Source organism: Haliaeetus albicilla, chromosome 11 (assembly GCF_947461875.1).
Source record: "Haliaeetus albicilla chromosome 11, bHalAlb1.1, whole genome shotgun sequence".
In the NCBI taxonomy this organism is placed as follows: domain Eukaryota; kingdom Metazoa; phylum Chordata; class Aves; order Accipitriformes; family Accipitridae; genus Haliaeetus; species Haliaeetus albicilla.
In genome coordinates, this window is record NC_091493.1 from 31,123,037 (window position 1) to 31,138,480 (window position 15,444).

A 15,444-nucleotide genomic window follows, 5' to 3' on the forward strand; every position below is an offset into this window, starting at 1 on the left:
CGCTCAGTGAAAAAATGACAGTGCCTAAAAATAGCTTTTCATGCACTAAAAAGTATTTTTGGAAAGGCCTGCTTAAGTTTCTTTGGTATAAAATAGATCCTATCAGAGTGGCACAAACGTAGGTGGGACAATTCAGCTGCCTTGGAAACATCTCATTCATCTGCCTTGCCCTCATTCTAAGTGTCCAAAATGAGATCTGGCTTTATGGCTTCCTTTTGTTTTTTACTCTTGGAGTTCACAGTGGGCAAAATGTATAATTTATTAATAGACTGAGCTCTGTAGCAAAATTGTACTTTTAACTGAAAAGCCTAACAGCCTAAAAGATACCATCTTTTCCTAGGCTTTACCTACTGTTAGAAATTCAAGGAGTGGGAGAACTAAAAAAGATGGTGATAGCATTCAAGAATGGCAACTGTTTCAGCCCAATTATAGATTTTCATTACAGTTGCTGATCTCTGTAGTGTCTGGCTGGAGAGTGCAGATACAGGCTGATAAAGACAATTAAGTAACAAATGGAGGAAGGAAGTAACACGTGGATGCTTCTTTCTGGGAAAGGAAGGAGCTGGTGGAAAGTACCAGCAGATGTCTTGTTACTGTTAGCAACGGGAACCTAGGCTCCAGATGGAGATACTGGCTGAAACAAAGATATTTTAATGAACATTTCATGTTTTGGTTTATCTGAGGTGTTTACCATCCTTTACCATGAGCTAATTAGTGTCAGCTAATTAATTAAAAAATCTTAAGCTTCCTTAAGATTTTTTTTCCTCCCTGCTTCACTGTCTTTGGGAGCACTCTCTTTAAAAGTTGGCCCTCATAGTATAAACTTCTCCCCTTCGAGGAAAATGGCTCCATATTTTCATGTTCTCAGTTCATCTGTCTGTTGGTCCAACACACTGGAGTTTATCTTCTGTCTCCAAGATTTAGCAAACATTTATGTTAATTATGAACCTACTACACAGCATAAAATCTTTGGATGACAAGACAGTCTAAAGTACATGATCCTGATGTGTAGTTGCTCCTTGTCGTCTAAATTGCTCTTTGTCCTCTAAATAACTTTTGTTGGATAAATAATGCAATGAAGTTGCATGGTAATAGGCATTATTAAAAAAAAAAAAGAAAGAAAGAAAAAAAGGAATTAAAAAAAGGTTTTAGTTAAAAACAAAAAAAAAGAGGAACCATTATAATATATGAGTTAGGTCGTTACAAGAAGATGAGTTGAGATGACCAATGAAGATTTCATAACAGAAACATAAGCTTTGTGTTTTACTGGCAAAAGGCAGTAGGAGTTCTCTATTCAACTGTTTTCCTTAACAATTTTCCCTAAAAGGTAATTTTGCAGAGACACTTGTAGCTCTTGCATGTATGCTTATTATGTGCATATGCCAGTTCAAAGTGCAAAGATCTGCTGTAGTTAAACCATATTCAAAATAAGCTTATTTTTGTGGCCTAGTTTTGCTGATCTTTAAATTGAAGTTATTTGTGGCTAGCAGAGACTTCTGTAGAAGAAAGCAGCCTATATGACATCAGTGACTGACTTCCAATGCCTGACGTGGCTTTTTAAAATCTGTTTCAGGAGTGAGAGTTTTCTAGGATTTGATATAGAGACTGAATTGTCTTAAGTGATCATACTGACATCCTTAAATATTTTTGCAGATTAGCCTGAACATGAATTGAGGATCAATTTATCTGTCAAAAATACTGGCTTAATTTTGGCTTTCCTGTTCTTTGCATCCAAATTTTTGTTGATGCCACAGTCTAGACATGTCCCTTTTGTCTCTGAGCCCAAGTATGAACCTATGCTATAAACAACAGAATTTATCCCACTACACCCAAATAAATAGGCCAGTTGTGGATTACTTTGAACCTGTATCAGGTGTGGTCTTACAGCTGAGGTATCTCCATTTTCAAATTGTCGTCTGAGTTGGGGAGAGAGGGTGTTCCACCCTCCAACCTTGCTCTTGCCTTTTCTTCCAGCATTGCTGATTGAAATGACTGTGGTAAGTAAGGGTCTGCAAGTTGCAAAACCTTTGTCAACAAATTAGGCAAATATATGCCAATGTTTGCTATACATATCAAGGCAAAGGGCACTAACACCAGCCAACTTTTAATTTAGCAAGCTAGATTATCAAACTGGTCTTTGAACACGCACAGGGTGATTACAAGGAAGCACTAGCCTTTTCTGAAAGGTGAATCTGAGAAGGAATGAACTCAAGTGATCTTGCACAATTTAGAGGAATTTCCATTAACTGAATAGGCAAGTTGGTTAGCTTAGACAGCTAAGTAGATGTGTAAAGATAGGTTTTGTAATGAAATATGATAGTTTAATAATGGTCATTTGAAGGAATCAATAGAAGGGAGTTGTATGAAATACTGAAATTACAGTGCTGAAAAGCACATTACAGGAACAGACTACCAGACATAGGTAACACTGGATAGCAGCATAGCTGCAAGTCGGCACTGCAGAAGGCAGACGTCACTACGTTGGCCTACAGAGAGGTTACAGTTAAATCTGCAGGAATACTCAGTCACTGTTCATGCGTCAGCTGATGCCTGGCATATTTTTTGAGATTATGGCACACGAGTAAAAAGGCAAACAAACTGTTGTGCAGAACAGCCCAGAAGTGATAGTACCTTGGAGGAAGTGAATTCTGATGAAAGAATAAAGTAGTGTATATGTAGGCACCAAGATTTGGTAATAGGGTGTGGTGATTCCAACAAGCAAAAAGATGAGCAGTTACAATTAAAAAAAAAAAATAAATTGATATAAACACCAGGCTAAGGGCAATTATTCATTGTTATGTTTGGAGAGTCCTATCCAAGCCCAAGCAATAGTTATCTGAAGTTTTCCATGCTTGGATTTATAACTCTTGTACTTCATTATATTACTCTTCCATCGATGTGGTCTTGTTAAATTGGAAGCAATGGCAGTCAATTTTTGAGCATTCTCTAAAAAATAGAAGGGGGGAGAAGTCAGTTAGTTCCAGACCTTTGAATTTTGAAAAATCTTTCCTTTGGTAGGTTATTAAGTTTAAAAGGCAGAGCTCAGGTAAGTATAAACTGTTTTTCTGAATACAAGTGTCTTTTTCACAATAGAAATAGTCCCTGTTGCTCTTTAAATTCACAGAAACGATGACTTAACAATTCTCTCATAGGTCACCTGTTTTCTTCCCTACCTACAGCATGTGCAATGTAGCAGGTTGTTTAAGCATCAGCCATGTTGGTGACATGCATGGTCTGCTGGTCATGAGTTTGAGACAGAAGTAGTTTTGTGGGCAGAAGCTTCATTTTTCACGACCAACATAATACAACATGTTGTATCCTCATGGGGGTTTGCTTGACCTTCCTCCCTGCCCTTAACCCATAAAGAAACTAAAAGTATGTTTGATGATGATTATTGAAAAGAAGATTTATAGACCTGTGACTTCTACTTAAAATGGGTGATAGTATCTCTGCATTAATTTCACATTAGCACTTGAAGTTTGATTTCTCTCTGCTGTTGTAGGAAGCTGATGACATTTGGCAGAGTGGCAGAATACAGGTTTTAAGTTGTGCATTTCTCTTCCAGCATTGCCTGCAATCTTTTTTGTGGGCATGCAGGAAGGGCAGGCAAGACCAGGAGTGGCTTAGGCATTGACTTTTGCCAGCCAACACGTACTATTGAATTGGTTCTTTCATTCAGAAGTTTCATAAGATTTATAGAATAATTTTTATTTCCTTTTGGACAGAAGAAAACTATTGGCTTTGGTTTTTTTTTTATTTTCATAAGGAAATGCTTGAGAGTCCAGCACTGCATCAGGTTGTATATTAACACTATGTAATTGTTTTCCTGCTTCTTACACATAATCGATAAAAACTAAGCTACTTAGGAACAGGAAAAACCCTTTGGAATTGCAGTCTGAAGTGTCTAGTCTATTGTTCCTGGATCACCTTTACAGAGAAATTTTGAAAGTTTTGAAGAAGTTTTGAAAACTGAAGTTTGAACACAATTTCTTCAGCAATTTCAATTATATTTCCTGAAGAAGTGTTCTTGTGTTTCTCTTTAAATATAAGCTTTAGGAATGTTAAGTAGGTTCACTTATTTTTCTTCTAAATTTGTTAAACTACCTTTTCCATTTCTGCTCAGCAAAAAAATACTTCAGTACTTATTCTGGAAGGCAGAGATGAAAGTGTACATTCTGCAGTATTTAGCAGTCCATTTGAGGATCAGGTCACTTTTTTCACCTTGCTTTTAGCAAGAGCATTGGCAAAACTGACTACTCTCAAAGAACACAAAATAAAATCTAACTTATTCCTACAAATTATTTCTGGTTATGCTAACCTTGAATATTTATTTACATCTAGAGCAGGGCCAAACTCTGAAACGAGTGCCTGAAGATTTTGTAAAGCCATTTATATATACTAGGAAATTCTGATGAATTTTGTATGAAACCAGATGTTTGTGGATAAATAAGCCTTTTTGTTTGTTTACGCATATTTCACCAAAAAATCCGTTTAATCTGTTCTTAAAACATTGAGCCTCAAAAATGGAGAGGTTGGGACAAAAGGATTTGCTTGGCCTTTTGTCTGAAATGCACCTAGGTTTGCTTGTCTCTTCAGGGGGCTGCTTAGCATTTAGGAGGGGGAAAGCTATTCTTTAGTTCAGGTATGAAAATGTGCAATACTTTATATCAATTATTTGGCTGATTGCTGAAAGTGTGTTGGAGTGAGTGGGCATTGGCTAGTTCTGGCCTTCACTAATGGGAACATTTCAGAATGTGGATGGTAATTAAAGTATAGAATGCAGAAAATTAGGCCAAAATTGAATAGAAATGAATAAGTATGTGTTCTGTTGTGCAGATGTTGGAAACAGATTATTTTGGATACCTCTTTCTATCTACATCTTATTTGGTTACCATGTAAAAATCGGTCATACACCATGTAGATTGTTTCTCTTCCCATTGCCTTTTCTGTTTTTATGTTGTGATGTATCTGTATAGGTAGTAATTTAGCAAAATATCCTGTCTGCCAGGTGTGGGAACTAGCTGATTGTATTGTAATACCAGATCATTACTTAATTCATATGCAACCTAGCCTAGCACATGGAAAGCATTATAAATCTATTTACAGTGTGGCTGGTCTGATGATAACATTGTATTAAATTCCCAGGTGAGGCAATTTAAGCAATTGCTTTGCCATGTGTAGGCCATGGAAATTAACTTCTCATATGCTTTAGTAATAGACGAACTTCATTGGTATGCTCAGATTAGTAGTATAGCAGAATTCTTACAGTCTGGTTACATGTACCCTACTTCACATGTAGAATCATACAGGGGGGTGGTACTGCAGATCACAGATCTTAATTAGTTTAAGCTGAGTTAATTCATTTCAATTCTAATTTAGCTGGGCTTGCCCATGAACACATTCAGTTCTATTGGGAAATGTTAAGGCTTGGGTCAAGTAGACAGATTGTTTAAAGCCAAATTGCCAGACAGAACTGAGCAAGTGTATCTGTTTGAACAGGGCTTTAAGGAAATCACCCAATCAGTATGCAAAAATCCTGTTCATAAACCAAGAGAGATCTGCCTGGAATCAGAAATTCTTCCTTGTCAGAAGGTCTGGGTACTGTAGTACATTTAAAACAGCCCCTGAAACTTTCTCTGTCTTGAAGTTCTTGTAGAAAGTAGCTTAACCCTTTTGTGTCTTTTTGTGTTCGTGTGCATGCTACATTTGAATGCAAACACATACACCGAGTTAAAAACACTTGTGTGCTTAGACTTTTTATCTATTTATATACAAGGAAATATAAAATACAAGGAAAACTTCTATATATGACAGACCTTTAGAGACCAAAAACTGCACACAGAACCTCTTAAACCTATACTGAGGTTCCCAGAAATACCTTGGATTACAAACTCTGTAAAGGTTCTGTCTTTTCTAGAAACATACATATAAAGTACCAGTAGACAGTGGTAACTGACAACTAAGACTAAAAATGTTGACAATTTCTTGATTTGCCTGGTTAGCTTATGTATAGAAGTCATTAACTATTTATAAAATGCATTATGAATTGGGTTCCTTCAAACTGTAGCAGAGTGTGTGACATTTCCAGCTCAAACTATCATTCTTACATTTGGCTAAAGTACGTATTTATAAACAGCTGATAGTTATGAACTTAAAAAAAAAAAAAAATCTAAAAATTATTTAATTATTGAGTTCGGATGAACCGAACTGAATTTCATAGCCACATTTTAAAGTGTTAGCCAATATTACTTTAATAAAAATAAGAATAGTAATTCGAGATATTGATATTTTGGACAAATCCTGAAAGAACAAACGAACACTTTAGTTCAAAGGCCTTTCCTTTTATATTATTGATTCATTTGGTAGTGAAACTGTGATCAAAAGTAGTATCAAATTATTTATTGATTATGGCAAAGAGTTATACCTAATTGTAGTCAAAGGGTTATTTCTTTTAATATAATTGCTGATTTTCAGATCATGACAGATTATTGCAATAAAAGAACAGTGATACAAATATTTTTATTAAGTTCAGTGGTGATGATATAAAGTATTATAAAGGGCCTCTAAAAATTGTATTGCTATTAACATTTATTTCTTTCCCATGAAGAATATTCTTTTTCCTTTCTTCTGTGCAGGCTCTTATGAATGAGAATATCAGCCAGTTAAATCTTTCAAATAAATGATGTGTAACCAAGGACCGTCTCAGTCTCTACATATAATTAGGCAACTTGTTCACTGGAGAACAAGCTCATGAAGCATCATGCTCCTCACTTCAGTCTAATAATGATAAATACATTCAACACTAACAGATTCAATGGGGTTGAGTCATTTTGTGAAATTGGGAAAGACTGTACAGTTGAACTACTAGATCTCAAATGGGAAGATTGAACTTAATCAGAAAAGCAGATTAGATATTTATTGGTATATATTTGTAATTTTCTTCCTTGTTTGATGTGTATCAAATAAAAATAGGAAAATAATATAATTGAGCAATCTATGCCAATTTGTTGGCTTTTTGGTGAAAAAAGAGAAAAACAAAACCTATCTCCATATGATATTCTTGCATACTGTGGAGTGTTTTAGTCCCCCATAGTGATGAAATGAATAATTTAAACAGGCAGCTCTGATACCACAGCCTGTTTAAAGGTTCTCATATCCTTTAATGCTGTAGACTACTTTAGCTTGGTTAGTATGAAACTGTGACAGCTGAGATCTCCAAAAGATTTGGCACAATTCAGCTCTTGTAGTAGGTCCATGGTATGCTTTGACCTTGCTACGTACATCTGTAGCTTTAGTATATAATCTAGGTCTGAACACTAGCAACTGAATCACAAATTGGTGAGCATTGTAACGATGATGATGGTAATAAAGGCTGAACTACACAGGATATAAAAGCTAAAATGTGTTGCTCTGAGATGACCAATACAAGGCTTACTCCACTGCTAGGTTCCTAGCGTAAGGGGTGACCCACTTCCAAACTTCTTTGTCACAAAGGTAATTAATTTCCCATGCTCAGTATAATTTCTAGTGGGTTGTGTCCTGTGCCCCAGCCCCAAGCACATTTTTTGGCATGATTGTCCAATAAGGGAAGGTTTGAGGAGGGATTTGTTTTTGCTGAGTTCCTACTGGTAGTGACTACCATGGCAGAGTGTGAGGGAAGCTCCCATCAATAAAGGAAGGTCCTACAGCTCAATTCTTGCTACTCTTGTGTTTCTTCCTCTGATGAAGTGTAAAACTGATCGTAACCGCACTCAAATATAAAAAGATTTTAGACAATACGTTAAAAATCTTTTCTCTCTTTTCATGGTGAGTGTAGGAATATTAACTAAGGGCCTGTTATTTGGCCAACAGAGAAATTGAAAGCTGGGCTGATGTTCTTTATGGACTTCCCTGTTGTTCCATTGAACGCTGTGCTACCTTGGTAATCTTCAGCCATTTGCTTTCTGTTGCTCGGCGCTTGATCTAGTTTAGAATCAATATGATGATCAGTTCATGAGCAAATCTGCTGCTCATAAGCTGTGAATAATGACTGTCTGTCATAACAATCTAATGAATGACTGTCTCAGTTTGTGGTGTTTCCATGAACTGCTGTAAACCAATGTATCCTTGTACTGTTGTTGTTTTCTTTCCTTTCTTTTGCCCCTTGATTTCTGGTCCTTTCCCAGTAGGCCTTCACAGCCTTACCAGCATAGAAAGCACTTGTTAATTTTCTACATCTTTAAGTTCAACCAGTTTTGTCAAATGTGTGTTGTTAGGTTTTGGGTGGTTTTTTTTTTTATATGGGAAAAGCTCAATCTTCCTTTCCTCTTTAGTGGCATCACTGCAGTGTTATGCCGAGTTCTGCGTCCAGCTAGCGAGCGTTCTTCAGATAAATGCATTTGGTTCCGACACAGGCGTTTCTTCAGTGCTTCTGGTATTAGTGTATATTGCCTCTCCCGGTTACCTGATTATCAGAACTGGGATCACACGTTATGTATCTTGAGCTTCACTGAAGCTGCTTTCATTGCCGAAGCGTTGAGGATGTGACTGTCTTAGAAATGCTAAGGTTTTGCCATGCAGATTTGTCAAAATACAGCAGCTGAAGAACTTTTTAATAACTTTTACTTGCAGATATTTTTTTTTATCAAATAGGTATCCATTAGGGGGCTCTCGAGGTTTAAGATGATCAGCCTTGATACCAATGACTTCGGAGCTTTACTCCTAACCCTTTTTTCTTTTTGTTTTACAGAAAAGGTCACGAATCGCCTACAGTGATGAGGTGCGGAATGAGCTCCTGGGGGATGACGGGAATTCCTCAGAGAACCAGGTAGGATGCTAATCAAGAAGCCCTAGTGGGTGGCTGGAGGGTGAAGGAGGTCACTGGCACACTGGGCTTCTCAAGCTGCTCCTTAACAGCATTAGCAACAACTCATGTGGAAGTGATACTGTTTAATGCAAAGCTGGGGTCTTAATCAACTTCAAAATGTTTCTTGGAGATCTTACATTTAACCCTTTAACTTGTGATCACTGTCTGCTATCTTAAAAAAAATCTTTTCTTCTCTTTTCTTTATTATTTAGTACTTAAGAAATAACTTGAAACGCGCTGTTTGCCGACAAAGCCAAGGTCTTCACCTCAAACACATGTAAAAGGAATAAAAAAAGTACATAATGCAGCTTTGATAATAATGCAGTATAATTAAATCAACACTGGCGGGCAAAACAAATGAAAGTGCGCTCTCAGAATTAGGCAGTACCCCACTCAGTTTCCTTGTGTGATTCCTTCCCTAAACAGATTTTTCTCTCCTTGTACCAAAAACGCAAGTTGTACTAATAAGAGCATGCTTTCAGAATGCATGTCGTACTAGAATGCAGAGTGCTATCCATCTCTTTTAACGAAGGAAATCTTGATAATCCTGAGGCTTTTTTAATATCTTGTACCCGTATTGTTGTTCTGGACACTACAGTGAGGATTCTGCTAGACTACTGAAAATTATAAAGGCAACATTATATTCAGAAGGAGGCTTTGACCCACCTGTTAATATTTCTTTTGGTGCTGAAACTTGTTTGACAAGCTCCATCTGAAATCAGAATGTTTATTTTCTTTTTGAAAATCATGTCAGCTGTAATCAAAGTTGTGCATTTTGAGTTAGAAGTTAGTTGAAAGTTTTCTTAAATATCAGATTTTCTCTTCTGACTATATAGCATTTAAATTATTTTGGTAGTGAGAGTGAAAATTGTTTAAATGTTCACTTGATAAATGCAATATTAAATAAGGAAACAGATCAGAACCATGTTCTGAAATTTTTAGTATCCTCTACCCTCAATATAAGCTCAGTTCCACTAAGGATAGGAAAAAAGAAAGACTTGGAGACTTATCCCAGGACAATGCGTTTTAAAACACAGACCCCCTTAAGTCTTAACCTTATATAGTATTTTAAATGTGCTGTGTAAGTTTTAAACTCTGTAATAGATTTTAACACATACATTAATGCAATTATACACAGGATACAATTTATCTGTAGACATAAGACTGTAGTGTATAGCATGTCTAATATCTTTGTGAAGAGTTAAATTTAAAAGATATTAATCTTCATATTTATATATTATAGCAAGGGGAGATTCCAAAATTTGAATAAAATAAAGAGAGTTTATTATCCCTAAATAATGAATTTATGGCAAAGATGATTTTAGGGAAAAGAGTTTCACAGTCTGCATGTCATGATCATATACTCAGTCCCGTGAAAGTGTTAAGATTCTCATTTTATTTCTTTTAAGGTGCTGCTATTTTTACATTTCAAGAAAAAAATGTGTGAATTCAGACATAAAAGGGCAATTGTGATAAGAAGCTTTACTTATAACAGAATATCTTATGTGTAGGGATGAGATAAAATATTTTATTTTCACTTTTTAAGGAATGGTTAAATAACTGGTTCACATGTGCACTTTTTGCAAGTTACGATCTTTTTTCTAAACCTGATGGAAGAAACATGGTCTCATCTCAAGGAACCAAATGATACCTTCAACCATTTGTCAACATAAGTTTGTTCTTCCAAATGACCACTTCTTAAATGGAAGAAAATTTTGGCTGGTAAAGGGGTTTTATGTAGTCTTTTAGGTAATCAAAATCCTTTTCTATAACCCAACTTGAAATTATTACCCCTATACCTTTGAAAGTTCTGAATTTCTTTCTTTTCTTCCTTGAAAAATGTTATGAAATATCACCATAAAGGAGTCACCTAACTTCTTTTAAATATGTGAATGCCAGTATTTTTAAGAAATATTATTAATTGTGTTGTTCCAATAATCAATCTCACAATCTCTTTTTCTTATGAAATATCATTATTTATATTTGTGCTTATATGCATGTAGTTAAAAAAATGACTTGCATGTAGTGCAAAAACTTCAGTCTGATATTGAACTTATTAGAATGTACAGCTATCCAAATCAAGTGTAAGGTTTGGGTGCTTATCTTATATTGAACATATTATATCGATATATTTAACTCAGTAACCCCAGGTCTAATACACTTTCACTCCTATACATTATTATATCAATAGAAAACTTGGACTAGATGATGAAAGGATGCTGAGGTATAACTTACAGCCATACAAAATATTTGAAGATGTTTCAAATTCTTGTTTTCAGTTTGTCTGATGGAAATAAATATAGGTAGATGGAGGGACCCTCACCCTAATATTGTAGGACTTTTACTTCTTAATCAGTTTGGATTAGGTTAAATAAGTTAAACTAAAAAATGGTGGGTTGTTTTCCCCAATTCAATCACCAAACTGTGAAAGGGGAGAGGAGAGTAGGGATTCTTCTTCTGACAGAGGTGGTGTTAAAAAAGTTGCCGGCTCAGAATTGCTCCTACACCAATCCACAAATATGGGTAAAATCTACCAATAGAAATGCTGAATATCTGGTTAAACTGGGGTGTTACCCAAGGGAAACAAGAGATAGGAGCTTGCACGGTTTAGGTATGGTCTTTGTCATCGTGATAAACATTTGCATAATGTTTTTGGTAGAGTGAGAAGACAAAAGGAACTTAATGTATACTGGCTAGTATGACCATATTAGGTATTCAGAAATAAATGGGGCGCTATTGGAAAAATAAACAATTTGGATCTTTTCTTTATTCAACTTCTGGCTTTTTTTAGTTGAGTTTCAAAGGTACAATTACAGCAAACCACAGCCGAGTTATAAGCTGTAATGAATAAGATCATAGTTTTGAGTTTCCAGTTATTCTCCCAGGAAGAAAGACTGAAGTACAAAGAATAGATTGAAGAATTAGCAAATGATGATTTATTTTTCGTCTTCTTCGTTTTTCCAAAATGTTTCCCATAAGTAGCAGTCATCATGTGTAGATGGCAACAACTTAGAATGCAGTTGCCTTATAATGATTAAACCAAGATTTAACTAATTTTACCAGATAGAGCATATAGAAACTTCTTGTGAGAAGTTGTAAGAATGATACAATTCTGCTATTCAGAGTTCCTTTTGAAATAAATGCATCTTTGCTTAATGATCTAGGTAGTGATACAGTGCTCTTAATGCACTTAGAGTTTAATGAAGTCGTTGCTTAGTATACATTAATTTCTTCTGAATTTGAATCATGTGAATGTAGTCAGATGAGGCACAAACAGAGGCTGAGAATCAGGAGATGTCCCTTCTTGCATCAAAAAACCCCCACCTCACAACCCCAAACCCAATAACCTACTGTGTGCATTGGGTTGTTATTTATTTTCCAGGAGTGGTCTTAAACAGGCTCTGTTGCTTTCAAGTCTTATTTGTCATTCTGGCCGCCAACATTTATCAAATCCCTTGAAAGTTTTGAGTTTTTCAGTGCAATGATACACTACTTAAAGTTGTGGCTTCACTTTAATAATCATAGAACTGTTTTATGTGGCAATTTGTATATTTTTTAGAAAGTACATATTGGGTTAAATCAGAAATCCTTCTTGACCAAAATAATGTCAGGTTCAGTATTATGAACTTTCTTGAAATATAAGTGTTCCTTTCTCTTTCACAACTATGTTCATTAATAAGTTTGAATAAATTCGCATTAGGTTAAACTGCATGTCTGTATAGGCATACATTGTATATGTGATTTGTGGTGAACAAATATTTTGTGGCTACTTAATTTCTGACTACAAAGTTGTGATAATATTAGATTTGGGCTTGCTGTGCATAAAGTGTGTCAAACTTCAGCTACAGACCAGGGGGTGAAGTTGGTCAATTTAATTCCCCAAGATCTAAAGAAGGTCGGTATCATTTCATATAGCCCTGGCAGAGCAGATCATTACCAGACACAAATCTGTTCGTTACATGCCGAGGGTTTATAGCAAAATAAATAGACTGTCATCATAAGTTCAGAAAATTGTGTGTTCGACCCACGATAATGTGTAAAGGGCGTTTAATAGAGTTCAGCATTTATTCGTTATCTATATGCGGACAGAGACGGCGGTAGCGTTATCAGCTTTTTAAAAAAAATTCGGTAGTTTTCTATGTCATGTGACGTGCCTCACAGACACACACACGCGCGCGCGCGCACAGCCCCCCCCATCTCGCTCCCTCGCTCTCTGCGGCGCAGTTTTGATTTTAGTCACAGCAGAAGGCTTAGCCACAAGAGATTCCACTGGTTCAAACCAGCGTAAACCAGATTTTTTTTTTTTTAGCCTACAAAGGAGCAGATTACCTCTTGTATCGAATTCTGTATTGCAAAAAAAAAAAAAAAAAAAAAAAATCTTTGTTTCAAAAATATGCTGATTATCATAACCTAAAATGGTGGCTGCACACGGCTTAATGCTGTTTACAGTTGAGCGGTGAGCATAATAAAAATAATGTTTCAAAATAGAAAAGTAAAGGTAACACATTTTCATCAAGAGCATTGTTAAATGGGGGAAAAATACATCTTTTGTTAATTTGAATGAATATCTTTCAGCCAATGTTAAAAAAAAAAAGCCCTCTCCGATTACTTAGCTTAGCTGCAAATCCCATGCAGAGCTTAAATTCAGCCATGCAGCACAAACAAGATAGAACATTTTTGTTTGGGACCTATTGAAAAAACAAATGTGCAGCATTTTAAAACTCTCATTGATTATAGCAGGGTGGCATGCCCAAACGGGCTCTGTTGCGGGAGAGTAGGTTTAAACTTTGGCCCTTTAAGTATCATAGTCAACTGAAGAATGGTGGCCTCAGAAAGAAAAGATAGCTATGTGATCAACTCCCAGATCGTCTCTTTCTAAAGAGCCTTAATGTTTGCCTTTTTGGGGAAAAAAGGGGGGGAAGATCTGGAGAAAGAGACCAATTTATGATAGGCCAAGCACTTGAATTTAAGCGTCGGTTTGGCGGACAATGCAGTTTTCTTTATACCAAATTCTAGCAAAGTTCCTTCAGCTACGTACTGAAGAGCCATTTCAGTTTAAGTCCGTGTGGTAGTAGCCCTCCTAATTACATCTCGTTAGAGCCTCGTTGTCCATTTTGGTAACGGGGTGAGGTGTACGTTCAGTTTTAGACTAGCCATATGAAACAATAGAGAATAATGGAGGTTCTTTTATTTCCTTCATGCTGGCGAGACTTTATTAGTAGTAAACATTCTCAGCTTACATACATGTTGAAAATTAGTGTTATGAAACTGTAGGTGAAGTATCAGCATAAACTGAGATAATGATGTAGCTGTTGTAATTTCGAATTCAACTGGAATCGGTGAGAGAACTGTAATTTTTTATAAAGAGCCACTCTTATGCAGACATTTGTTGTGAGTAATTATACGTTTTGTTCCAGTACAAATAATTTATCTGTCTCTCTAAGGGGAGAGCATATTACAACATAGTTTGGTAATCAGACTGGGGTTTTATTTAGTTTTATAGTAAACCTGCCAGAGCAATATTATTAATAGTGTTCAGTTGTGTTGATTTACAAGCATAAATTGATAAATATAAATGTATATACTATGTAAGTATACACATACACACTATGTGTGTATATATACACACACTGTGTAGTGGTCTAGGTTTGAGAACCCGGAATGTGTCTTTTCTGAGGGAAATATGTTTCATGTTGTTCCCTATTCCTTTGTCTATTTTTAAATATGCTATGCAATAAATCATAATTCTGAGCCATTTAACTAAGCTGCTTCATTTTTTTTTTAACTGGAAAAAACCCTCTATATGAGTTTCAATAATAAAATTAGATAATATAGTTACAGTAGAACTCAGGTATATAAAAATGAAATACTGGTTACATGCTATAAAGATGCAGTCACCTATTAATAAGTTAGATCTGCTAGTAAAATAAGAAATCAGTTGTCACAACTAAAATATACAGAAAACATTCTGAAAACTTGTATATACAAAACCACTTCAGCTGTACAATCTTCGAAGAGAGGAATAGTAAACTTGTTTTTTTCTTTATAATATAGACTTCTATGAAGTCATTCCCCTTTATTTCATGATGGTGTCTTAGATGTGGTTTAAAAGAGAATTTCACACTATTCTCTTTGTTTAATGTGACAGTGTGAGAAAGTGATCTTTATTCGTTCAAAAAACTCTGCATGTAGTCTATGTTTAGGTTCTTTTAATGTGTTTGTCTGTGATTTTTAAATGCTAAACATGTAAACAGATAAATTGTCAATGTTAATTCTGTATCCTGTCACACAACTGATCTTTCTTTCCTGCCATTTCTTTCCTTTTTATCTTTTTTGTGCGTTCATGTTGCAGTTGATAAAATTACGTGAAGAGGTGAGTACTTTCTTGCTTTTTGTTGTCTAGCTTTCCCTTTAAAGCTGAGTTTCTAAATCTGAAGTAGATCTTTTTGTTCATTGTTGCAGGGAAATCTACACAAAGCAAAAATATTGATTACATTCCTTTAAAATATTCACTGTTGTGCCTCTTTTTCCCTAATAATTGTATACTTACATAGGAATCTCTAGATCAAACCTTAGAAATTAACATTCTTTGATAGTGG

At 35.5% G+C, this 15,444-nt stretch overlaps 1 protein-coding gene across 4 annotated transcripts in view; it reads left to right on the top strand.

Annotated features, from left to right (window-relative positions):
• VTI1A (vesicle transport through interaction with t-SNAREs 1A) overlaps window positions 1–15,444 on the top strand; it is a 276,308-nt gene that overhangs the window by 48,688 nt on the left and 212,176 nt on the right. For 2 of the 4 annotated variants that reach the window (XM_069796984.1, XM_069796982.1), the window contains exons 4-5: window positions 8,729–8,806; window positions 15,198–15,218. In XM_069796984.1, coding sequence (XP_069653085.1) covers window positions 8,729–8,806; window positions 15,198–15,218 — 99 coding nt within the window. The remainder of the gene's footprint in view (window positions 1–8,728; window positions 8,807–15,197; window positions 15,219–15,444) is intronic. The other 2 variants (XM_069796986.1, XM_069796983.1) reach the window with 1 other exon arrangement.